Below are 25,516 nucleotides of genomic sequence, written 5' to 3'. Positions count from 1 at the left end.
CAGGCCACCTCCCCCGGGTCACACACTTGGGCTCCTCTTGAGCTTAAAGCAGTATCCCTGCATGACCTTTCACCTAAGGCAGATGAGCATCTGGGATCATACACTGTTTTCACATGGAGAGGAGGAAAGCCATCAGGCCTCACCCTTTGCTTGAAAGATCTCAACCTCAACCACCCAATGGGTCCCACAAACTGGCTACAAACAACGTATTCTGTGGCCATCTCCAGTGCCTTCCTCTGGCCTCTATAGGCACTGTACTAATATTCATTACCCCAACACAGACATACATATACACTTACTTTTTAAAGTAATCATCTTAAAAGATGCTACTAGGCCCCTAGAAATGAGCATTCTTCTGATAAGCAGTACATGGGTATAAAGTTTGAGTTCTGGCAGCCTGTTTGTTGTTAGGAGAGGGGGGCAGTGCCTAAGGACCACTGCAGATGCTAACTCCACTTTGTCTTAACCAGAACCACTATTTACCCAGCATCACAGGCTAATGTCAACCAGATCCAGTGAGCTTCAATCAGCAAGGCCAGTCTTCTGGTGCTGTGTAAATCACAATGATCCATCAGCTGAATGAATCTCTATTTCATGGCAATCACAAGACTCCATTCAAGGAAATGCTTTCTTATGATCAGTCTATGCTGTGCATGGACAGACAAGTGCCACCATCATGCCTGTGTTGACAAGGAACACAAGGAGCTAAGGAGCTGGGGAGCCCTTGCTGGGTCAGAGAACTCCTCAGAGCCAGTGAGATAGGGCTCCCATTCAAGAACATCCTACAGCCACAAAGGTTGAAATGGGGCCTCTGCAGCTGTAGAGCTCTACCTCCAGGTATGCTGGAGGACAGGGAGATGGAGAGGATCTGACAGGAAAGGAGACAGAAGGGATCTACTCAACCCCCTGCTCACCAAGCAAATATGACCTAATGGGGTTCAGACACAAACATCAATGCGAAGAACCCAGATGTGGTGGCACACAGCTGTAATCCCAGCACTCAGGAGGTTCAAGCTATAGGTCAACTTGGGTTACATGGCAAGACTCTGTCTCAACTTCTCCACACATACACCCCAAAATAAATAAAAACAAACTTCAGATCTATAACACTTGAAAACTGAGACTTGAGACATGAAAACCTGGTCCTCTACTGAGCCCAACAGAAGATGAGCCCTGTGGAGTTACACTATGGCCATGGTGACTTCTGGGATGGGAACAGACTTTCCTTCATGATGACCACCTGACATAAATAACCAAAGTGAGGAATTGTTTCTTTAGAGAGCATGGTAGGAAACTATGGTTTACATCACAGAAGCCAGACGTCAGAGAAAGGGGATATGCAGGAAGAAGCCCTAGCAAGAGGTAACTGCCAGGACACACCTCTAATAACCTTCATGAAATCAGGCTCTACCTCTTACCTATGCCACTTCTTGCTGTAGAAAAGGTTCCTCCTAGCAATAGCTGTCACTTCTATCACATCAGCTGTGCCTGCTTGAAAAGCCCATCAAACATATGGGACTGTGGCACTCCCTTAAAGACAGACCGTGTTGGAGGGTCATTGAGCCCTCGCTTGAGTTTCCAGTCACCCCTCCCAGCCTTTTGTATATGATTCTGTACTATGTGCCTTTGACCTCAGGGCCTCAGGAGGTACTACAGAAAACAGATCAAGGAAAGTTAATTGCAGAGGGTCTCTACCTCTGCATGACTATGGGGAAGCCATCTTTAATACCAAGCAAAGACTTTCCAGTGGGACTGCTTTGGTGTCACCCATGCTTCTGTGAGTGACTCCTCCTTCATGCTCTGGAAATGAAGCCAGACAAACACACAGTTCTCCAGGGTGAACTTAGGTAGAATTGCACTTTGGTTTGTCACCTGGACCGTATAAGGAGCAGGGAGACACTATTTACATTTACCCAGGGAAAGAATTCTTGACACACCTCTCACCAATCCCAGTGTGATAAGAATCCACAGAGGGTTAAACATCAGAGCCTTCAGAATCCAATCACTCACAACCTACCAGCTGGCAACTCCCCCCCACCCGCCCCCACTCACACACACACAGGATATGGTGGGTCCGTTCATGTCCAAATCATTCCAATGGTACTGTGGAGGGAAAGAAGCAGTGGAAGAAGATGGAGACCTGAGAACATGAACACTGGAAGGGATCTCACTCCTCACCACTACCCAACCCAACTCCAAAGTGAAGTCCACAAAGCTGAGGCACAGAAGCAGGAAGAGTGCTGTTCTAGCGGCCCAGCAACATGGCTGGAACTAGGACCAGGGCTAGTTTCAAGGTGAACTGTGAGCTTCTGCTGTGAACTACTGTCTTTTCTTTTCCTTTGTTGTTGTATTATTGTTTCGGGGACAGGAATTTGTTATGTAAACCAGGCTGGCTTTGCTGAAAGCTGGGGTTAAAAGCATATGCTACCAAATCCAGTTTCTTGTGTGTGTGTGTGCGTGAACCTCTGTGAATATACAGAGATCAGAGGACAACTTGCAAGGATCGGTTCTCTCCTTCTACCATGTGGGTTCTAGAAACAAAACTAATGCTTGCATGCTTGGCTGCAAGCACCTTTACCCACTGAACCATCTGGCTATCCCAAAATGGTTCTTAAATGTTAGAAGAAGAAAAAGAAGAGGAAGAAGAGGAAGAAGAGGAAGAAGAGGAAGAAGAGGAAGAGGAGGAAGAGGAGGAAGAGGAGGAAGAGGAGGAAGAGGAGGAAGAGGAGGAAGAGGAGGAAGAGGAGGAAGAAGAGGAAGGAGAAGGAGAAGAAGAAGAAGAAGAAGAAGAAGAAGAAGAAGAAGAAGAAGAAGAAGAAGAGAAAAGAAGAAGAGGAAGAAGAGGAGGAGGAAGAGGAGGAAGATGAACAAGAAGAAAAAGGAGGAGGAGGAAGAGGAAGAAAAACAAGAAGAGAAAGAAGAAAAAGGAGGAGGAAGAGGAGGAGGAGGAAAAAGAAAAACAGTGTATTTGACTCTGACTCCAGTCAGGCCTGTGATGTTGCATTTCTTGTGAAGAAAAAGCACCAAGGAACAGAAACTGCAGATAGTGTCTGTTTGCACAGGTCACCTATGAGTCCTTGTGTAGTTCCTGCCCCCAGAGAAGGACAACATCATCCACTACAACAATGCCTTCTGCTGGCCTGCCATAGTGGTGTTATACAGGCCACACCATCTGGCCCAGAACTCACCCGAGTCCCTGTGATCAGGTGTGCACAGTTTCTAGGTAAAGAAAGGTCAGTGTGAGTCAAATGGACAAAGCTAGTGCCAGCAAGCATACATCCCAGTATGAAGTCATGGATCCCAGTGACAGGTTCGCAGGTAGTGCACAGTCTGCCAATTGCTCCGTTCATGAGTCAGTGGCGAAAATGACAGTGTGGACAGAGACTAAGAGACAAGTTTCAGAGCCTCCTCTCTGTCCCATGTGTAGACACACTGGCCTTTCTGTGATGCTCACTCAAGAAAACCATGTCAGGCAGCCCTGCCAAGGTGGCCAGCTCCTCTGAGACCTGTGCTTCTCCTACTTTCCACTCCCTACCTTTCAAGAGGCTTCCTCGGAAACCAGACTCTCTTCCAGTACCTTCCTGTGAATGTGCTTTATGGCCAAGGAGAAAGGACCACAGCTAGGGGCAAGTCAGTGTGTTGTGATTTCAATGTGGAATGTCCCTCCAGCTTGGTACCCAAGCAGTGATGGAGTTCTGGGAGGTTGTGGAACCTTTAAGAACTGAAGTCTTGTTGGTAAAGACTATGCTAGAGGAGAGCCTTAAATGTTTCTGTCCAGTCCCACTTCTGGCCAGAACCCCCACATGTTCAGTATTATGTGAGAAGCCAGCATAGCCAAGGACCTTCCTTAGCCAAGGACCAAGTCACTTCAGCCACCATACCTTCCCTGCTATGATGCTCTGTATCTTCTGAACCCGGCAAGAGAGTAAATAAGACTCTCTCCCCTTAAGTTGCTTCTGTTGGATATGCCATGAGAATAAGGACAGAGGTAACTAATATTTCATTTCTGCCTGCTACTGGCATCACCAAGACTGGTTAGGCTCTACAAAGGGAACGAGCTATTCCTCTCTGCTCTGTAAGTTACTGGCAGCCAGATGAGGAGATGCACACCTATAATCCCAGCACTCAGGAGGTGAGGCAGGAGGATGGAGCGTTCAAGACCAGCTTGGCCTATTAAAATAAATAGTTATTTAGGTAACTCCTTAACCCTTTAGGACATAAGGGTACGAACAGGACAGCAGGAAAGTACTGGAGCAATGACACCTGTCTTCCAGATGTCCACCTCGATCCACATCACTTGACAGATCCTAGACTGTGTGTGAACCTCTGTGGGCTAAAATTGCTCCCTCTTTCCTCACCTTTGCATCCCCAATATATATTGCTCAGCATCCAGAACCTACTTAGTGCTTCATCCTCCCCTAAGTAAACAGATGAATTAATGACTGAACACGGGCACATGCTCTATAAGTGAACGAATGGGTGGAAGAGCAGCCTAGGGCAGCGGCCTCCCTCACTCCAGAGCAAGGCCATTTCAGAGGGTTCAGACCTGGCTTCGAATGGCACAAACCAGGCCAAGACTCCTCCCTCACCTGGGATTATGGCATCACAACATGGTCCAGCTGGAAGATCATTTCCACCATTATGGATAATAAACAAACAAACAAGACAAAGCAGCTTTATCAAAATCTTAAATATTTTTACTGATAAAGAAAACACTATATCTGACTTGTTCTTCAAGGAGAGCGACCACTGTCCACTTTGATACTGAGCTCACCCACCAATGGGCAAGTTGGAAAAGCTCCAAAGTGCCTCTCAGGATGACGGGGGAAGCAGAGGGAAGCGGCACACCACACTCAAGGGCCACGGAGCTTAGAGTGCCAACACCCTGCCTACATGCCGCTTTAATAAGGGTAACACTGTGATGGGGCCCTGCTTCCTCATGCATCTGATGGCTTTGAACCTGAGTCTGGACAGGAGGAAAGAAATGGGTGGAGTGTTAACCAGGATTCCACTTGTATGAGACACCTCTATGAGACTGAATGCTTTCCTCCATGGACTGTCCTAGACCCGTCGCAAGGAAGCAGGATTTCTCAGACAGATGAACTGCCTCACAAGGATTGTGAAAAATGGCCCAGATCCTTGGAAGCATGTGACAAGGTACTATAACTAAGGCCACCCATGTCACACTTCCTTAGACGCTCACTGGAGAGAACACTCTGCTCTCCAGCGCTCTTCATCTTCAGGGAGAAGCCCCTCCCACCTGCCCCACCCCTGCCACGGGTAGTGGTGGGCAGCAGAGCCAAAGAGTCAGCTTGTGCTGTGTCTCTCACTTCTCTCAGACACATGTCACATGTCACACAAGAGCCCCAAGGGCCCCATAAGAAGCTAAACCCTCACTTTCTCTTGGTAAGGAACATGCAAACAGAAGCCAGCTGAATTGCACCCAGACAGCTCCCCTTGATTTCAGCACAGCTCCTGGTGAAGCCCCAGCCACCCACTAGGTAAGCTACAGACAAAGTTTAGACACTCATTGCTTTAGAACACTGGTGTTTCCTTTGAAGATGCAAATCAGGTAAAGAGTGGTATCAATTCTGTATACTTTGACCCTATTTGTCATGAGCCTAGCCACTGAATTCTAGATCCTGCCTCCCCAGGGAATTTAAAGAAAGGCATCATTCCACTACATTAATGGGCCTTGTTTTTCCAAGGTGTCTCTATACTTAGCTAGAACAATTGAGCAAAGGCAAGAAGTAACATACAACATCAAATAAACAAGTGGAGAGGCAGCGGGGACAGTAAGTGGCCCCCTGACAAAGCCAACCTAAGCCTGATCTGCCTCTAGAATTAACCAGGGCAGTGCAGAGGGAAAGCCTGCACTTTAGCTATGCGAGTCCCAGAGGAGGGGCCTCAGCCTACTCAGGTGCTTGGATGCTCAAGATATGCCCAAGGAAAAAAAATCCCCCGATTCTACCCAAGTGCTGCTCCTCTGAGCTCCGCGGGGAGGGTCTGTGGCTTTCTGAGAAGGGCCTTCCAGATGGCGCCTAGATGCGGCTGTGCCAGACTCCACAGCTTAAGTAAATGTTGCCACCATCCCATCCTGCCAGAAAAAGGCAAGGGAGACCCTCAGCTCCTCTCAGCTGCAGCCATGATCATTCCTGGGGAGATCAAAGCCTCCACCACCTGCCTACCCACCCTCCTCAATCCATTCATCTTGGAGGGCTCTTCTGTGTACTTTCTAGTCACTGCCAGCCATTTTCCTTCCAGGCCATGGTTAGCATGTCAACAAGGATGGGAAATGCCTGTTGGATACCCACACGGGTGGTGAGGCCCTGGGAGGGTGACCAGGAGACCCCAGGTTTACAGATGGCACAAGTTTCAGTGCTGTCACCATTAGTTAGGTGAGTGCCCAGATCTGACAGTCCATCTCTAGGATTATTTCAAACCCTTACCCTCAACACATACATATAGCTCCACAGTGAAAACACTTCTCTGACTTCACGGGCCACATGACTCCACACTGCTCTTACAAAGTGGCGCCAAGAATGTTGAGTTCTAGCCAGGTGGTGTTGGCACATGACTTTAATCTCATCACTCGGTAGGTGGAAGCAGGTGTCTCTGAGTTCGAGTCTAGCCTATTCTACAGAGCTGGTTCCAGGACAGTCAGGGCTACACAGAGAAACTCCGTCTCCCTCCCCTCCACCCACCTACCCCCACAAAAAAAAAAGTTGAGTTCTCAATGGATTCTACATTTTTCATCTAGAGATCCCCAAGTATCCTGGGGAGTCTAGAGTCTGGAATTGGTGGAGTATTCCATAGTAAAACTGAGGACTCAAAATTTAGCCTTGCTCCCAAGCTTCCCAAAGGTCACATGAAATTTGGGCCTCCAAGGGGTAAATTAAGGTACATTCCAGCCTTCCTTTCCAGAAAAATGTACTTCTTATACGCAAGGTGCAAAGCAACCCAAAGAAGGGATTCAAAAGATAGGCTACCTGATGAAGACGGGGGTGGGGTGAGCAGGAGGACCCCCCAAGGACCCTGTACACAGATGCTGCACCAGCTCAGCACAGGTAAAGTCAACCTGGAGGGTGGAATTTCCTACCGACCTAAAGACAACCGGGAATGGGTAAAAGGCAACTCTTCTATGCCTGTGTCTGGACAAACTTAACTGTGTCCGTTTATGAAGCAAATTGCTAATTCTAGCCCCAGAATACCTAAAGGGGGTGGCAGGCAGCCGGGATGGGAACTGGAAACTCCCATTCAAGCTAATGGGAGCCCACACACTTCACACGCTTTTCCAAACTGACCGTTTAATCCTTTGCTCCACTGTCGCTTGCCCTTTGCTCGTCCGTGTTTTACTTGTGACCATTGATTGCTCAATTGGGTGAGCACCGTGGAGCACCTTGGGTGTCTCACGGATCCATGGACTGGAGCACATCAGGGGGGAAAAAAAGGGGATCACCACAGGGTGCCCAGTCTGCATACTGGTAAACTGAGCCCATCATCTGAACATTGGCTGGGCTTCCAGCAAGCATAGGCCTAGAATCTAATCAGCTGTGCCCTAAGTGGTGTCCACAAACTGTAAAGAGTATAGGGGAGGCTGAAGGCCTCCAGAATCTCTTCTGCCATACTTCCGATGGGAAGACTGTTAGAACTAAGGGCATTTTTCTCTGGCTGGGTTGCTAAGGGACAGCCAGCATGCAGCCTCAAAGGAAGCAGGGCTTACAGTCCCCATTCGAGGGGGCCAAGTGTGACAACAGAAGTCCCTGAGTGTCACCATATTGTTTGCAAATAGTTGCTGCTAAACACAAAGCGATGAGAATCCACCTTGGAATGGGAAGCTGATTCCAAAAAGAAGTACTGGGAAGCATTGGGCTCCCGTGGGAGAAAGGAGATGAAGTGACAGCCAGTGAGTGACTGTCAGCTGACATCATAAGCTGCTCCAGGTAAGTGTACCACCTCAGGACCATGAAGAGCTAAAGGCTGAGGGAGGATGCCCAGGCCTCTGACTCTTGGCCTCTCTGACATTCCCCAGGAGTCTCAGCCAGTGTATCCATCCAGGCAGGAGGCCGCCAAATCATCAACTTTGGAGGAAGGACCTTGGCCAGCGTCTGCCTGGGCACTGCTTCGGCACACACAAGGCTGGGCCTCCGTAAATCTCCACAAACACAGTGGCCGCCTGCACACGCTCCCACGGCGGGGACGGAAGGGCTGCATATGGTGTACAGCTTTAACAGCTGAGCTTTAAAAAAAAAATAGTGCAGCTTTTCAACTCCATGTATCTGGGGTTGGGGTGGGGGTCCGGAGTCAGGATGGAAGAAAAGAAAAAGCTGACAGGCATAGGAGTGAGCCCCTCGTATGAAATTTTATTATTCAGGGAATTTCATCCTACCTCCCGTTCAAAGGTCCCTTTGCAAAATGACGCAGCACTGCTTCCTGCCTGCCATCCCTGAGCTTATTCATCTTCAAGTTTCTAAAGGCATCTACAAATGACTTTTTAAAATGGAAAACGAAAGTGTCTCATCTATCTATGAGGGAGTGGCACCCATGCTCTCCCATGGGCTAAACATTCTTAAGGCAGTTTATAAATGGAACAATTGTTCCCCCAAAGTTGGGACCTCCAAGAGGTCAGTTGCCGCCATGCCTTGGGGGGGCATCCTTCAGCTCCCCTCCTGGAGGTAGAACGTGGTGACAAAGGTGGCAGAGCCTGATCCCCTCGCGGTTTTCCTGGAATGGCCTCTCAACTTTTGCTTTCTGTTTCCTCTGCTGCTAATGACTGGCCCTGGCTCTGCAGCCAGCTCAGCTCTCCCCCTCCCAGCCCCCTGTTGCTGCAGCCATCCCCGAGCTCCAGTATAAAGTTTGGCTTTTGCAGCAGGAAGCAGCTGGGCCAAGCAACCAGCGAATGATAATGACCTCAGAAATCTGCTGTTCGCTCGGCAACAATAGGGTGCTCAGTCTACTGGAAAATTGTGTTCATCAGCTAACTCTGCTCAGTTACTAATTGACATTGCCAAATATTTTAAGAACAATTGGAATGCACAAGCAAAAAAAAAAAAAAGAAAAAAAAAGAAAAAAAGAAAAAAGAAAAAAAGAAAAAGAAAAAAAGGAAAATTTTTTTAAAAAGAAAAGAAAGAAAAGGGGAGGGAGACCTTAATCCTCAGACTGAGTTTTTTCTTTCCTTTTTGTTTTTAAAAACATCTTTTGAGTGCTTGGATTTGTTTGTGTGGAATAGGCAGTGGTTATCTTGAATGGAGGCAGGGAGGTGAATCACAAGAGAGAAGAAGGTGGGAAAGGAAGAAATCTATCATATCACTATCACCAATGTATTGCACGGAGGTGTGGATAAAGGCCTTTGATGCAGTGGTCAATGGGTCTAGGCGGGATGGAGACCCAACATCTCAGGAATGCATTCTAGCAACAAAAGCAGACCGACCCCCAAGGCTTTTAGCCCAGCTGATCAAATAATCCTTGTCCAACTCAAAATGCTAGAGCAGAAGAAGTAGGGGTTAACGATATTTCCATCTTTGTATCTCTCCCTCCCTGGCTTCCATTGATCATGCAACTTTGCTGACTTTATTTAATGAACGGAGGGTCAATGCATTCAATTACCCCCTTCCCACCATCAACACTTCAATTATCCCCTCTCCAAAATGATGGGGGATTCAGAAGGTAACTGCCCTGTTGGATATAATGAACAGTATCGTTTCTTAGTACATTAAGTTTTAATTATACTAAGCATGATTTCCAAAGCAAAATCTGAAGAAACAGAACTTCAGTTGTTTTCTGACTCAGAGCAGAAGCTAGGATACAGCGGTGGCTTGAGAGGAGGTTTTAGGGAAAGATGCGGAGATTAATGTCATCAGAGCCTTTGCAGGCAAGCCAGAGAACCAGGAGGCATCACAACAGTGGCCCTGCTTTTTAAATGTCATAAAAGAGTAAAATTTATAAGCTGACACTCTCCAAATAGTTTCACTTTGCATTGCACACAGAAGCAAAGGACATGGACTATGGTGTGAAATAATAAATGAATCAAACAACAAACAAACAAACAAAAACAACAAAGGGAGATGGGGGTGTGTGTGGCTGATCTGTGTGGCAAGTCCTGCCGCTTGCTTTCCTGTTAGAAAATATGACCCCTCTGCCTGTCAGAGGTCCTGGTTCTCGCGGTTGATCTTACGCTCGGTTCCCAGCAGTTTGAGAGGCAAAAGAACAAACACATTTTCTGGTTCACTGGAATCATTTTCACATGTTCACTGATTCAAACATTCTTTTGCTCACATAACAAACAGCTGCATCCCACATTAGCCTAGCCAGTGACAGTCGCCCATCTCGGCAATAACTGTTTGATTGCAAACTTGACCCCTTCTTCGTCTCGGTCTAAGCAAGACATTTTTAAACAGCCACTCGGTTCCCAATCCTCCTTTGCAAAGAATTACATCAGATAACAAAGGACGTCTCTGCCACTCATTGTAAGCCTTCTTCTAGAGATCTATTCTAAGAGGCTCTGCTAAAAAGGTTTTTTTTTTTTATGATGAATTCAAAACTACTATCATGTTAAGAGCAGCGATTTATAAAGAAGAATTCATTGGTTAAGATCTGAAAAAATAGTTTCTCAGGCCCTACTGACCCAGTTTTCAACAAAAAAAAGAATCAAGCCATGCAAATGAAGTTTTGTGACATTGTTATGCACTCTGAGAAATTTGTAAGGCCGTGTTTTGCAGTTATTTCTTAATAGAAGCCTTAATAAGTACTTTTTTTTCTTTACTTAAGGGCTTAAATTTCCCCCTCCCCTTCACCTTGCAGGTTTCTAACAGGTAACAATAAAAATACCATTGTGTCAAGAGTTTTATTTAAATTCGTCTTTGAAGCGCACTTTACACGAGTCACACTTGTTAGACAGAGGGAAAAATGGACCAGATTCGGTGGAGAATCCTAAATCCCAGCCAGACCTGAATGTCCGCAGACACACAGCTGATTTGAGCAGCAGAGTGGGCACGCCATCCATTTCCCCACTTACACGGAAGATTATGAAAGGGTCTGATTTGAATATGAAGAAAAACAAAGAAGTCAAACCCCAAATGAAAGAATCAGTATTCACTGTAAAATCCTTCACCAAGGAAAATAAAGTGGAGAGCTAATGCCAGCCCAAGTATGATTTGCTTTTGACCAAGGTTGCTTCTCTTAACAATATATAATTAAGTCTGGGGTTTGCTTTTTCTTCCAATAGAGTTTTTGGAGATGGGGAAGCAGCAAGCAGCTGGCTATCACTTGGCCAGAAGGTGATAAAAACATAGTAAACAGGTCCTTAATAGAGCCGAACATTTGGTATTCGATTTTATGCTAAGGCCCTCTTGCTTCAGCAGGTCTGGTAGAGGGAATGGATTCTGTCAGTGTTGCTCCAGAAACTTAGGGAATCCAGTCTGCTTCCTGATCTCTGCCCCTGACGCAACAGTGGAGTACACAACAGTGCAAGACGCCCCTCTCCAAGAGGTTGGAAAGAGTCCCTGGAGAGAGGGGAGAGATGCCTGGAGCTCACCAACCCACACGTGGGGACCCATCTTGACAGAGCTGCCCTCCAGTGACAGATAGGCCAGACAGCTTCGCAACTTCCCTCACAGACAAGGCCCCCTCCATGCAGTGTGACCTCATCCTCCTGTGGTCCTCACATCCTTGTTAGACTCTCACGAAGTATCTCGTCAGTCATAAATCGCCAACGAGTCCAGGACTCCACGAGCAGACAGTGTGTTTCATGGGTATTTAAGCAGCAGCATTAAGTGCTATCGGAATCTCTGGAATGTGTAGTTCAGATTTATGTGTATTAACAATTCTATACTGGCTTGTAATAAGCCAGCACACACACACTTGTGAGTGAGCACACGCACACATACACACGCGCGCACACACACACACTTTATTCTAGTACTAATTTTGTTCTAGAAGAAATTGCAGCTGAAGTGAGAGAACATCAACAAAATGTAATGGCATCTAGTTAGTAACTACAGCAGTGAATCGCCTCTACCACAGAAATAACAGCCAAATAACAGAACACATAGGCGCACGCGCGCGCGCGCGCACACACACACACACACACACACACACACACACACGAGAGAGAGAGAGAGAGAGAGAGAGAGAGAGAGAGAGAGAGAGAGAGAGAGAGAGAGAACTTTTAAAAAATGACCCTTAGCAACACACTGCCACATCTTTAACAGTGGGCAACGCGATGCCTCGAGGTGCCTCAAACTGTCTTTCATTTTCCAGACTTAATGGCTGATTGCAGAAATCAATGTTGCCATTAGTAACAGGGTATTTGTTATGGCATGATTTCCTCTGTTGTTAGGCAGTAGAATGATTACAGTATTAGCAAGGTGCTTTCTTTATAAAGGGCTGGAGATATAACTTTCAATTTACTATCCATTAGTAAAGGGACTTTGGAAATACAGATGAAGGCAACCTCTTACCTGCTCTTAGGTAGCGATTTTAATTTAGACATCTTAGACTAGTATATTTATTTTTTTCTTCCTTCCATTTCTTTTCTCCCCCTCCCCCCGAAACAGGGCTAGGATGCTTCAGCATTTCATAGACATTTTTGATGACAGATTTTTCTGCTTTGCTATTTTAGACCCTAGAACTGTATCGCCCGTGAAACGCGGCGGGGCGCAGTGGAAGGCGTGCAGGCATACATCTGTGTTTTCAAACCTGTGTGTGCTTGGCTAAAACAATCAGAGGAAAAGTGCTGTGGCTTTCCGGGCAGGTGGGCCAGGCTGGAATTTCAGAATGGGACAGGATGTAGAGAAGGAAGGCTGGGAGAGAACTTTCAAAAGAAAGGTTTGTATGGAAACAGTTACAGGGTTAGTTAGGAATGGTTACCCTCCACGTCTGGAGCCAAACATCAGCTCCTGGGTTCCAAAGACAAAGCTAAGAAGCAGGCTAGACTATAAATGGAACTGAACAGCGGCGGGGAAGGGCAAATTGAGCCCATCAAAAAGCATGCTACCCTCCTTACCACGGGGAATGAGGTTCAGCTGCCTTTTGCTGATAGCCATGGTTCAAGGTCGAAAGGACAGCACTGTCTTTGGAGTAGGGCATCACCCTGAAGTAAACAGACACCGTCTAGCTTCCAGTCTGCCACATTTTTTGGTCCAGCTACACTAACCGCAGTACCTGAGGTCAGTGTGCAGAGAACCAAGCAGTTTAGGGCAGGAGGCAGGGTCCTTCTACTAATCCCCTTTCCTCTTGCCAACCTACCTGAGGAAGATGGTGAAGAGGGGTGTGGACTATCCTCTTGGGCGCTTCCGGTCTGCGACAGGCCACCTCCGGCTCCACTCTCCTCAGTCACATTAGAGGAGCCAGGTGTGGTGGAGCGGCTCACTGACTGGGACTCCTGGTCGCTGCCTGAGCCTCGCCTCTCCTCCAGGCCCACACCCACGTGCAGAGCGTCCTCGTCGCTCTTGCGGTCCCGCTTGTGGACTCGAGAATGCACGACCACCTGGTGGTAGGTTCGGAAAACCCGTCCACAATCCGGGCACTCAGTGGGTTTCTCTTTCATGTTCCCAGGACCCTGCAGGTTGTAGTCTAGCGTCTGGTTGAGCCCATGTGACAAAAATTCCCGACTGCCTTCTAGAGGGTCGAGCTTATTTGGCAGGTCTCTCTGATTGCCCACTTTAGTGCTGTGAACCAAATCAGCAGGCATTTTCTGCTTGGAGCCATCTGCTCCCACTAACATGTACTCCCGCTTCTCCTTATCAAACAGAACTCCGGTGTTTGCCAAAGGGTCTTCGTGGTTGCGCGTGAGCTGATGCTCTTTAGATAAGAAGCCGTGTTCCATGGCCATGCCCCTGGCCATGAGCTGCCAGGCCTGATAGCTATTCACAGGGTCCATTTCTGCAGCTTTGGCAGCTGCCTGCAACCGCTCGATGCAGCTGGATTTCAGTGGTGGCACGAGGTTGAGGCAGCCCAGGAGGGAGTGCTTGTCCCCCTCGGGGACACTGTGAGCCATACTGGAAATGGGAGATAGTAGCTTTCCCAGAACCTCCTTCTCCTTGGCCGGGAGCTCCCCCTTGCCATAGAGCTGAGAGGGCTCATTCAGGCTGGCTTTGTCTGGGGCCATAAAGCCACTCTGCAGGCAGGAGAGGTACCTAGAGTACAGGTTGGCATGGGCCTCCTGGGACAGGCCACCCATGGGCACCGCCACCTCAGGCTCAGTGGGGGATTTGTTCTTCACTGATAGCTTGTTGAGGTGGACCTTCATGTGATTCTTCAGGAACCAAGGCTCTTTGAAGCGCCGCCCGCAGATCTGGCAGCAGTGCTCAAAAGAGTCTTTGTGCTTGCGCATGTGGCCCTTCAGGAACCAGGCCTGGCTGAACACCTGGCCACATACCTCACAGCGGAACTCATTTGCTGACTGCTCTCCCCCACCATTGGGGCCCTGGCCCTGGGCAGACTCCGCAGTGATATGGGCCTTCTCCACGTGACTGATGAGTTCCTCCTCCTGGGAGGCGGCGAAGTCACACAGTGTGCACTTGTAGGGCTTATGCAAAATGCGGATGTGGCGATCCAGCTCTTCTCGCTTCTTGAATTTGCCTTTGCAAAAGGTGCATCTGAAGCCCGCAGCCGGGGTCACTGAATCCTCCTGCAAATTGGCCGGCTTGGGGGAAGGTGCCGGGTGGGCTACATCGGGCACGCTATGGTTGGGAGGCAAGGCCAAGTTGCAGGTGGCCAACGGGGCCTGCTGGGCATGTGCCAAGGGCTTGAGATCAGACCTCGGCTGCAGCAGGCTGCCCTTCATTTGCTTGTCCCGCAGGATGGCCCTCTCCTCCAGCTCGTGCAACAGACGGTTCTCCTCACGTACCCGCCCGCGCCCCTTCCCCAAGTTGCCCAGCTTGTGGGTCCGCAGGTGGATCTTGAGGTTTCCTTTTTGGGCCGCGCGGTGGTCGCAGTAGGGGCACTTGAATGGCTTCTCACCGGTGTGAGTGCGCATGTGCAGGGAGAGGATGCTATTGAACCGGAAACGCTTGCCACACAGGGGACATGGATACTTCCGGTTCTTTCGGGCATCATCCTCAATGTCACTCATCTGAGACATGATTCCTAGGTTCTGCCCATTGAGGAACTGCTGCAGATCCACACGCCCATTGAGGCTGTTGTCTACATCACGGCCCAGCTGGTTGGCCAGCAGTGCCATTTGGCTGCCCATGGACTGTCCGCTCATGGGCACGTGGGCCTTCTCCTCAAGGACCGCAGGTGTCTTCTCCTCTGGGTTGGGCCGCGGGTGCAACTCAGGAAAGGCATGGCTGAGCTGGGAAGTGATCTGGTGCAACTTCTGGCTCATGGCATACTGGCCATTGAGGACTGGGCCGCTCAGATGAGGCTCAGCTTCCGGTGCCGTCGAGGACACTCCAAGGCACAGACTCGCTTCTTCCATCCCTAGAAATAAAAGCAGAGTTTAGTTTTGTGCCAGGTACAGTGGCTGGAACAAGCAATAGCATCAGTTGGGTTAGGTGGGGGAGGGGCGGACGTTTGCATTTCATGACTTACCTACCCATAGTAATGCTAAGGAATTATAGTCAAAAACAATAATAAAAAGATAAATTATTAAATGCCAATTATGCAATATGGCAGTGTCCTCCAATTTGTTTTGAAAATGGACCGTCTTCCTTGTTTTTTCTGTTTACAGACTGCAATTATTCATTCACATTTCAATTATTAATATTTTACTATTTTCAACACCTAATAACATACCAAGGCTCTGCGTGTTCCACGAATTCTCTTTTCCCTTCACAAAGTTCCTCTACCTGTTGGTTCAGTCCAAAGTTTGCCTTAAAGCAGAGTGGCTTTCACTGAAAGACCAACAGGGCACTTTCTTTTCTGTCTACTATATTTAGTACACTCAATAGTCTAAGATGAAAGAGATCATTTTATGATTTGGCCAAAGGAAAAGAAAAAAAAAAAAACCAGAGCCAATACCATGATATTTACTGGTACATAATAAAACAAGATAATGTTTTGGGGAAAAAATAAAGTAAAGGACAGGCTTTAGAACAATAAAAGAGATTTTGCTTTAGTCAACAAAAAGTGCAGTAATATCTCATTAAGCTGATTAGTATGCTGCTTAGAAACAGTACTAGGTGCTGTAACACATGATTATAATCATAAAAATCCTTCAGTGTTTGCAAGGAAGCATTAACGAGGTATATTAAATTTTAAGGAGACTGCTAGTAGCAGCTTTGCAAACCTCAGAGATTAAAATTTAACCCTTAGTTATGAAACACTGATTTTTTTTTTTTTTGTCATCTGGTAATCATGTCCATCCTATACCTGGTCTCCTGATGGACTCTTGGTGGACTTTCCAGGCTGTTGGTGTTTGGATGGAGGTAGACTTATACAATATAATGGTTCCTCCCTGTCTTTTGGCTGGCAAGACAGTCGAGCCAGGGACTTTGATTGGCCTTAAAGAGATCTTTTGCAGAACTAGATAAAAACCAATTAAAATCCAGGGATGATGCCATAGGAAGTCTCAACCAAGTTTGAGTGTTTTTAATAACTTTCCCAATATACAGTAATGAGTACAAATTGTACCTGCAGTATGTGTTTTGCAGAAAATTAGAACTCAAAGCTGTTTGTTAAACACAAACACTCAAAGCTAGTCTGCGTAATTGTCTTTAATAGTCCCCTCTGCCCCCTCCACAGCCTGTGCAGAACAGCAAACACCAGACGGTTCTAGGTGGGTCAGAGGGCAGGCTCTCCTCCACATCAGAGCCTGCAGGGTGCTTAGCCTGGAAAGCAATGAGCCCATGCCTGGAGCCCTTCTGTTTTCAAACATGCCTTCCCCTGAAGGATCCAGGTTCATTTCCTGCTTTTAGAATGGATTTGTGTGCATCTCTTTAGAGCCCAGTCTTTCAATGTATTGGCCAGCTAGAAGGCCCAGAGACCCTGTGTTTAACCCTAGCCAAAACCGTGGGACCAAGAAACTTCGCCTGGGGGACTTGTAGGGCCAGAGCTATCAACTGTGGGCAAGTACATTTAGCAGTGGCATCTGCTGTTTGCTGGGCTGCCTTCCAGATAGACTAGACAGTGTGTGACATAGGGGTCACCAGTATGAGAGTAGCAGCATGGGTCTTAGCAAGAGTAATGAAGTGGGAGATCAGTTATAGGAGGGAGAGGGACTTCAGTCCAGTGTAGCCCTTGAATGATGGCATGGTCAACTCTGCCCATGCTCACACATCCTCTCAGAGGGGCATGGTCACCTGCAGTTAAAAACAACATCCAGTTTGTCATCTTCCCTTTTGAAGACTGGTCAGGAGCAAGGTTGTCATGGATATTCTAGATTTGACTCAACCAACCTACTGAATTCTCACTGTGCATCAGTCTCTATTACTCACTGATGATATACTGATAGGTATGACTGTCAGGCTGCAGGGAGTCATGGCATCCACTGGTGATCAGAGAGGGACTTGCCCAGAAGGTAGCAACTACAGGCATGAGTGGCCTCCAGGGCCTAGTCTGGGGCCCCTGTGCACCTTTCAGCCACATCAAGCCATGCTGGCTCCTCTCTTGAGCGAATGTGAATCATGCCCTGGGAAGCACATGCTAGAACACAGACTTTCACCCATAGCTCTTACGAAGTTTGTAGAGATCAATGCCAGCATGACTGGCCTACTTCCAAGGGCTGTCCAGTTGGCCAGCTCGGGAGATGTGAGCCTATTTTCGGGTTGTTTGAGGATAGGTGCCAGTTCAGCAAGACAGAGGAGGAGGTTGGGTATGTAAGCCACAAGGCTACAGTCAGGCTGGACTAGGAGGGTTACGTTGGAGGCCACGTCCACCTTCACCAACCAGCAGCTCAATATGGGAGTCCTGAAGTTTGCCTTGAGTATGGAATGCCTTTAATCTGCTCAGAAGATAACATTCACTGTTGTTGCCATTGCTGGTTGAAATCAGCACCACTTTTCCTCATACCATGACTGATGTTGCAATGGAGGAGGGGAGATTACATTCTAAAATGTGCTTCCCAGTTCTTCAGAGTTGACTTCTTGAGGCAGGTCTGTCTGAGCTCACTGGGTCCTTTCCACCCACCGTGATGGTGGTTGGTCATCAACTATTTTGTGTTTCATCTTCTAATTCCCTTTATTGGAGTCCTCCTGAATAGGCCAACATGTCCTTGAGTTTATGCATGGGCTTCTTCTCTGAAGGCAGATGCCTGCCGTGCAGCAAACCCTAAGACCCAATTGGCTCATCCAACAAATGGATGAGCAGGGACAGACACCAGAATCACAAGTTAGAGGAGCAGCTAGGCCTCCAAGGAGACTCACCTTCATTTCAGTCTCAGCTTTTCATGAGTTCGAGAACAATTATAGTTCAGAAGCTGCAGGTCTAAAACCATCAGAGAAGATGACCTCGTTGCCATGTTTCTTTCTCTAGATGCCAAGAGGGATCATCCCAATCCTTAGCCATCTTTTCTATCCCTACTCTGGGCAGTAAGAGACAGATAATGACACTCCCTAAAGGACCTAACCACCACAGAAGGACCAGCCGGTACCTAGAAGATGCTCCTAGGAACCAGGGCCCTGAGGTAAGCCTGCATTATACCTGGGTAGATAGCACCACTGCCTTGTAGCACTGTGTCAGAGCATGTCTCTAAAGCCTCAGCTTTCCGTGAGCAGGTAGGCCCAGGCTGCTGCCGAGTGCCATTCCGAGCCACTGCCTAAGAAGGGGGATGTGAGTTCTTGGAAAGAGTATGAGATAATTGATGTTCTGTCCCCGGGCCAAAGCAGCCGAGGCAGGACAAGCTGGCCTCAGGCCCGGCCTGGGACTCAGAAAACCTGGGCCAGCCCCAACTTTTCCATACTTAGCAATCCACAATTCATTTAGGCCTCACCTCAGTCATTCAGCAAGTATTGGTCATAAACCTTCTAATATACCTGCCTCGTGTGCCAAGGACCATCCCAGGGAAGGGATGGGAAAGTATCTGTAAGGACTATGTTCAAGATTAGGGAGAGATTCTGTGTGTGTGTGTGTGTGTGTGTGTGTGTGTGTGTGTGTGTGTACACTCATGTGCAGTCATGTAGCCAAGCACACACATCAAGTATGACTGTTGAGAGTCAGGCAGGGATCCCTCAATGGTGGCACTCCAGCAACTCGCATAAATGCATACCGTGGGAAACTAAGGGTCATTTATCCTACTATTAAAGGATTGGATCCAGCTGCTGCTGTAGGCACTCACAAGGACTGGAGGAGGTGGGCTGCCTGTGAGGGTTCTACTGTTCTTACTACTACTCATTTCCCCAGCCTTCCAGGGAACGGATGCACAGAGAATGCCTTCCTGTGGGGAACACACTGCTCCCTCACAGGCCATACAGCAACTCTCTGACTGTGTCCTGTCCCCCACCCTATGTCCCCTGTCAAACAGGGCAATGGTGCACTTCCACACACAATTGTGAACTTCGACATTAACTTTCCAGAGAACACTTTAGCCCGTGGCTTCACTCCTTCTTCTACTAGGAGCCTGGCTAGGAGCTCAGTATGAGTTGCGAGCCCACATCAAGAAGTCACAGGCCAACAGGGGACAGGCAGCGTCATGATCCAGGCCTTCAGGCAACTGAGCAAGCAGCCTGACCCTCAGAGTACTACAGCCAACAATTTCACATGGGTACAACAAAGGAAGTAAACCAATGAACAGTATAGCTCAAGAGGTAGAATGCTTGCCTCCAACGCATAAGGCCCTCCATCCCTAGTACCACAACCATACACACAAACAAAATAACTGTTCAGTATTGAGAATAGCTTGCTCTTGGCCTACATTTTGGCTCCATCCCTGAGCATATGAAGATGTGAATCACTAAGCACAGGTTGACTGATGGAAGGGAACAGTGAGTACATAATTACCCAAATCTACCAAAGGCAGACACCTGCCCTCGTTGGAGATGGCAGTTAGAGGCCATGGAGACTATGCTAATATTCTCCCTGGTCCTGCCCTGTGCTGGGTCATGGTAAGGTACACCCATGGCATTCAATATCATGGTGGATACTGATGAAGAGTCGGGCTGGCATGTGAGTTTCAGCCACTCCAACATTTCTCACCATGGTTTGGAAAGTCTGGACTCTCCCTCTGAAGACAAACAGGGGTCTAGGGAAGGCTTCAGAAAACCATGTTTTCTCCTTGAGTTCTGCAATCCCACCATCCACAAGGAAGGGAGTGTCCGCTGGTAACACCTCCCACTGGGTCCAGACAATCTGAATGCCTTCTCACCACCCCCTCGCTGCAGGTACCAGGGCCCACTCAGCTGCCTTCAATTGAGCTGATGGTTATTTTCATCTTTGCATTACTCCGTTCAAAACTATTTCCTGTGATATCAATGACAAAAGCGCTCACTTAACTCTTTCAAGAGGACCTAATTATATCTTTCCCTCAAAATGAAATTTAAAACTATCAGGACACCAGAAATGCTGGCAGCCATGAGTTTAAGTAAGTTTTACAAACAAAAACAAAAAAAAAAAACAAAAATAAAACCAAAAACCACGGTTCCAATTTGCAAGCGTTGAGGGGAAAGGGGAAAACCTCATGAATTGTCTCAAAAATACAGATCTTGCCAGTAAGATACAGGACAGAGTTTTATCCTTATACTATGACAAAGAATGGCTGGAAATAAAATGACTTTCAGAATAACTGTTTCAAGTAGATGTTTTTTAAAAATTAAATATTGTTGTCTAGCCAAGCACAATTAAATATTCTCTATTTTATCAAAGTGGCTAACGGTGTTACCTTGGACACCTTGTAGGACTCCCACACCTGGGTTGCCATGCACAGTTGGGATTTGTTTCCATTAATGGAATGGGAGGGTCCAAAAGAACTGAGTATTCAAAAGGAACTCATAGCCTGCATCTGGAGACATCCATCTCCCCCAAAGTCAAAAGACCCTAGCATTATCCTGTAACCCACCTTGCCTTCTTCTCCATAAGTTAAGCAATAATTAAACAATTCACCTAAAACACAATGGCTTATTAAATACAATTTTCCCCATTGTCGACGTTTCACTGTTTAACTAAGGTTGTTCTGAGCATCATGCACCCCAGTTCTGAAATACAGAACACCAGACTACTGAACCTTCTCAGGGTCATTAAACAGCTGTAAACATTATTACAAAAATAAACCAGAGATTTCATGCTTACATTTTGGCCTAGAGCTTGCTGTGCTAAGCAAGTACATTTTTTTTTTCCGCTCTTACAATCAACGCTGGTGACATTTGGGCATCCAAACAAATTACATCACAAATATTACCGAGGTGGGCAGGATACTGAGTGGTTTATTTGCCAGATGATTAATAGATAAACAAGAGGCCAACATGGGTGACCTGTTCCATTTTTTGACTGATATGTAGGCAATGCTTTGAGACAGGACCAGAAATAGTTAAAAACCTCACTGAATATATTAATAAGAACATGATATTCAAATCAGACTGTGGGTGTTAGGAATCATGTAAAGGAGAAAGCTAAGTTCGAGCTGAGGGTCACACTTCCAAATTTCCTCAAGTCAAGGCCTTTAGTGTCTCAGATGGTGAATGGGATTTGGCTGAGCTGGCACAGCGTGGATCGGGAGGGAACATCCCTGTTAGTGGACATATGAGAAAATATGGAAGAGGGAAGAGGAAGGCTTTCTTTGGAGACTAGGTGGTTTTAATTCTCAAGAGAAGTCTCTCATATTATTTTTTGAGTTCTGGGTTGAGCCCAAAACTTGAGACAGACAAGGAACACATCAGATGAGACAAGAGACAAGCCCAAAGGATTCAGAATAGAGAACTCGAACAGATCTGAGCTGGATTCCAGCTCTTTATACCACGCAAAGCCAGAGACAGAAATGAGTGCTAGGGATAGAATTAGCATTATCAGGTTGCTAAGACTGTGGAGGGTCAGGCAGGCAAAGTAAGTTCTCAGTAGAAGAACAATAGCCATCCCATCATCATGGCCACCCATTTGTTATCAATACCATCCTCATCACCACTGTTGCAGTTTGAATACGAAATTTCAGAAATAAATCTACACATTGAATGTTTGCTTCCCATTAGCGATGTTGTTTGGGAGGTGGTGGAAACTTTGGAAAGTAGGACTCAACTGGAATAAACAGGTCACTGTTAGCAAGACTTTGAGGATTACGCCTGGTCCAGTGCTTTCCTCACTCTTTCTGCTTCTTCATGCCCATCCATCATGAGTTGCATAGCCTTTTTCCTCTATGCCTTACCACTGCTATGAGGTCATACTCAAGTACACAGAGCCAAAAGGCGAGGTGAAAAAAGTCCACTCTGAAAACAGGAGTCAAATCTCTACTGCTTTTCAATTGTTCTCTTTGTTGCTATTTGTTCATTTGTTTGGGATCATGAAGATGAGAAAACTAAGTGACAAGACTATACTCATCACCATTGAGATGTTCACCACCATTTCCATCATCATCAACTGCCTACATGTTGAATGGTATCTTCATTCTAATAATCTTTTCCTACCTAAGGGAAGATATGCCAACACTGTGCTGAGCATATCACAGTTATTGGTTCCTGTCAGCCTTACATAACTTTATGTTGTAGATGCCTACACCATTACAATGGTAAAAAATAAGGAAGCTGGGGCTTCAATGATTATAGTCTACATCTGGAAAACCTGACTCCAGAGCTCAAGTAGAGGCCAATGGGTAGGCTACTTTTAATGTTAACATCACAACATTCTTGTTGCATTGCAACAGTCACAAGCTGGATCCTTCACTCAGACGGTGCAAGGGAGGAAGAAAACCACAGCCACGGGCAAGTGAATTGGGCCCTTGTTCACTGAAATTGATGTTATCCCAATGTGTTCATGTCCAGTATTGCAATCAGGAAGAAAAGAAAAGAGGAGAGGTGAAGGGAGGGAAGGGAAAGGAAAAGATGGTAGGGGAGGGTGGAAGGGAGCAGAGGAAAGGGAAGTGGAGAGGAGGAAGACAAGGTGGGCAGAGGAAGGGAAGGAGACAGGAGGGGAAGAAGGGAGAAAGGAGAGAAAGATGGAAAAGAGGAGAGAAGAGGAGGGGAGGAAAGAGACCAGGAGAGTAGGAGAAGAGAGGAAAAAAGTGGGGATGAGAGAGGAGGGGAGCAGAGAGGAGAGTAGCCCTGCCTCCACATGCCTTTAAGGAAGCCTTCCCTTTACCAGGAGAGTGTGAAACTGGAGAAGACAGCAGCAGTTGTCAGATGCGTATTGATTGTTCCCATCTTGCTGGCTTTCTCAGCTCCCCTTTTAAACAGAGCTGGTCATGGCAGGAAGTTAGCTATTTAATCCTCTATTAACCTGCCTTGGCTCCCTGCTCTGCCTGTGGCCTTGGAGGGAAGCATCCTCCTCCACTCCTGGCCAGTGCTCTGGGAACAAGGTGGCTAGCAGGTACACCAGTGAAAGATACTTCCTGCCCCAAGGGCTCCAGGGAGTCAGACCCTTCTCTCCTGCACCCTTCACCCTGTATTAAAGCCTTTTACATCTGAGCAGTCTGGGATAGAATTACAGGTTGACTGGGTTCTTTTCATTTCACCTCAGATTGGATTCAGCCTAAAGCTAGATACACTGGAAACTGTCAACATGTCCTGTTGACCAAAGGAGGACTAGTTCTGAAAAGGTTGGCCCAAGCAGATTTGTTCACAAGGCACTTATAAAAGACAAGAGATCAGATATGTACCGTCTCTTAAACATGTGTCATTGTTGCTGAATGAACACCTGTGCATATCCTAAGTGTCCCCCTGATTGTAACAGCAGGCAAGACCAAAGTCCTTTGAGGCCATTGGGTGCCCAGTTCAATATACTTAGCCCTTGCTACCCAGTGGATCACCAGGCTGAGCTGGCATGGCCTTTGCTGGGCTGCTAGGAGACTGAAGGAGGTCATTGATGGAAAAGTTCCTGGAAGGGGGCGTGGCACAGAGCAGGTACATTGCAAAGCTACAGCTGTTAATCTCTTCCTCTTCCTCCTCTTCCTCCTCCTCCTCCTCCTCCCTCTCCTCCCCCACCCCCAGCATCTCCTCCTCTTGTTCCTCTCCTCCCACTCCTCCTCTTCCTCCTCCTATGTACATCTTGCATCTCAACACGTCAGGGATTTGATCTCTTTACAGCCACCTTTCCCCCTGCACTGAGCCACACATTCCAGAACTCTAACAGTCACAAGCATACATGGTTTCCAAGGGGTTAACATGCTCACCTCCCTTATTTTTGAAAGCAGTTTTTCAACTAATGAGAAAAAGTTGAACACCTCCATTTGAAACCTAGACAAAAGCGGATGGGACCAGGCAATTCACAAGAGACATGGAGTTTGGCTAATGACCATAAAAATGTCACTCCAGACTAGAAAGCAAAGAGCCTCAAAACAAAGGCCATTTACAATCACCATGTTGAGGATCACACTCAGACTTTAAAGTTCCCTTCACAGAATCACACACACACACCCAGGGTAGATCTGGGAAGAAGGAATGTGGCTTCTGACAGTAGGCCAAGGACCCATGACACTGTCTTCCCTGAGACACAATGAGGACATACAGGAACCATACTATTTCTTCCAAAATCAGAACCTCTGAGTTGTTAAGGTCATACCAAGGAAGATTTACTGCTAAGGTGACCACTTGAAAGTTCTCCCAAGTATATGGTGAAATCACAGGTAGCAAAGGAGGTTCTGATGTCAGAACACAGGGTCTTGTATTTTCTACTTTTCCCAGAGCAGCCTGTAAGAAAACACGTGGCACTCCTTCCCAGGAAACTATCCCTCTGGGGTTCATGCCACTGCAGAACACCCAGAACCTCTCCCAGCCCCCAACATCATTGCTTCTCCAATATCCACAAAATGTCTCCATTTAATCTTGGTAGTCAAAGATCAAAAGCCGACACTTTTCCTGATGTTCATCTAAGCAGAGTTCATGTCAAAGACTCCCAGAAAATAACCTCTCTTGTCACCAGCCAGTTCTACTTCCCATCCCTCTTTCCTACATTCTTTTCTGCCTGGGGAACACTTGTCATGAATGGTAGCTATGTGTACCCCTTCCTCAGAGATGGTCCCTGGGGAGCTTAGACAAAAGTAGTGGAGCTGGAGGAGTCTCAGAGACTACCTAGCTCCTAGTAATTTTAAATGCTGTTTACATGTAGGTGATCTGAGGTCAGAAGCTGGGATAGCACATCTAAGTTACAGTAGGTAACTACAGTAAGTTAGTAGCCATGTGCATGTATCAACCACTTCCATTAGTTAATTCCTAGATACTCAGAAATACTAAGAGATGCTAAATAAATGAAGAGATGGTGGAAAGATGAGTGGCTGTGGGTATAAGTGGATAGATAGGTGGATGGATGAACAAATGAAAAGGTGACTGGGTGGATGGATGGATGGATGGATGGATGGATGGATGGATGGACAGATGATTATGTGGGTTGGTAGATGGATAGATTAATGGGAGAGTAGATGAATGAGTGGATGGATGGAGGATGTATGGATGGATGAATGGAGGATGGATGTATGGATGGATGGAGGATGGATGGATGGATG

The 25,516-nt window shown here is 47.1% G+C and overlaps 1 protein-coding gene across 4 annotated transcripts in view; it reads right to left on the bottom strand.

Moving 5' to 3' along the window:
• The window catches only part of Znf536 (zinc finger protein 536), a 458,344-nt gene that overhangs the window by 240,282 nt on the left and 192,546 nt on the right, over positions 1-25,516 (bottom strand). For all 4 annotated transcript variants that reach the window (XM_029479861.2, XM_029479862.2, XM_085841877.1 and 1 more), the window contains exon 4: positions 13,246-15,423. In XM_029479861.2, coding sequence (XP_029335721.1) covers positions 13,246-15,421 — 2,176 coding nt within the window. In that variant the 5' untranslated portion in view covers positions 15,422-15,423. The remainder of the gene's footprint in view (positions 1-13,245; positions 15,424-25,516) is intronic.

The sequence above is a fragment of the Mus caroli genome, unplaced genomic scaffold (genome assembly GCF_978045245.1).
Source record: "Mus caroli unplaced genomic scaffold, Mus_caroli_1 scaffold_8, whole genome shotgun sequence".
In the NCBI taxonomy this organism is placed as follows: Eukaryota; Metazoa; Chordata; class Mammalia; order Rodentia; family Muridae; genus Mus; species Mus caroli.
The sequence above is the reverse complement of the archived record's forward strand: the minus strand, read 5'-3'. Positions and strand labels throughout refer to the sequence as shown.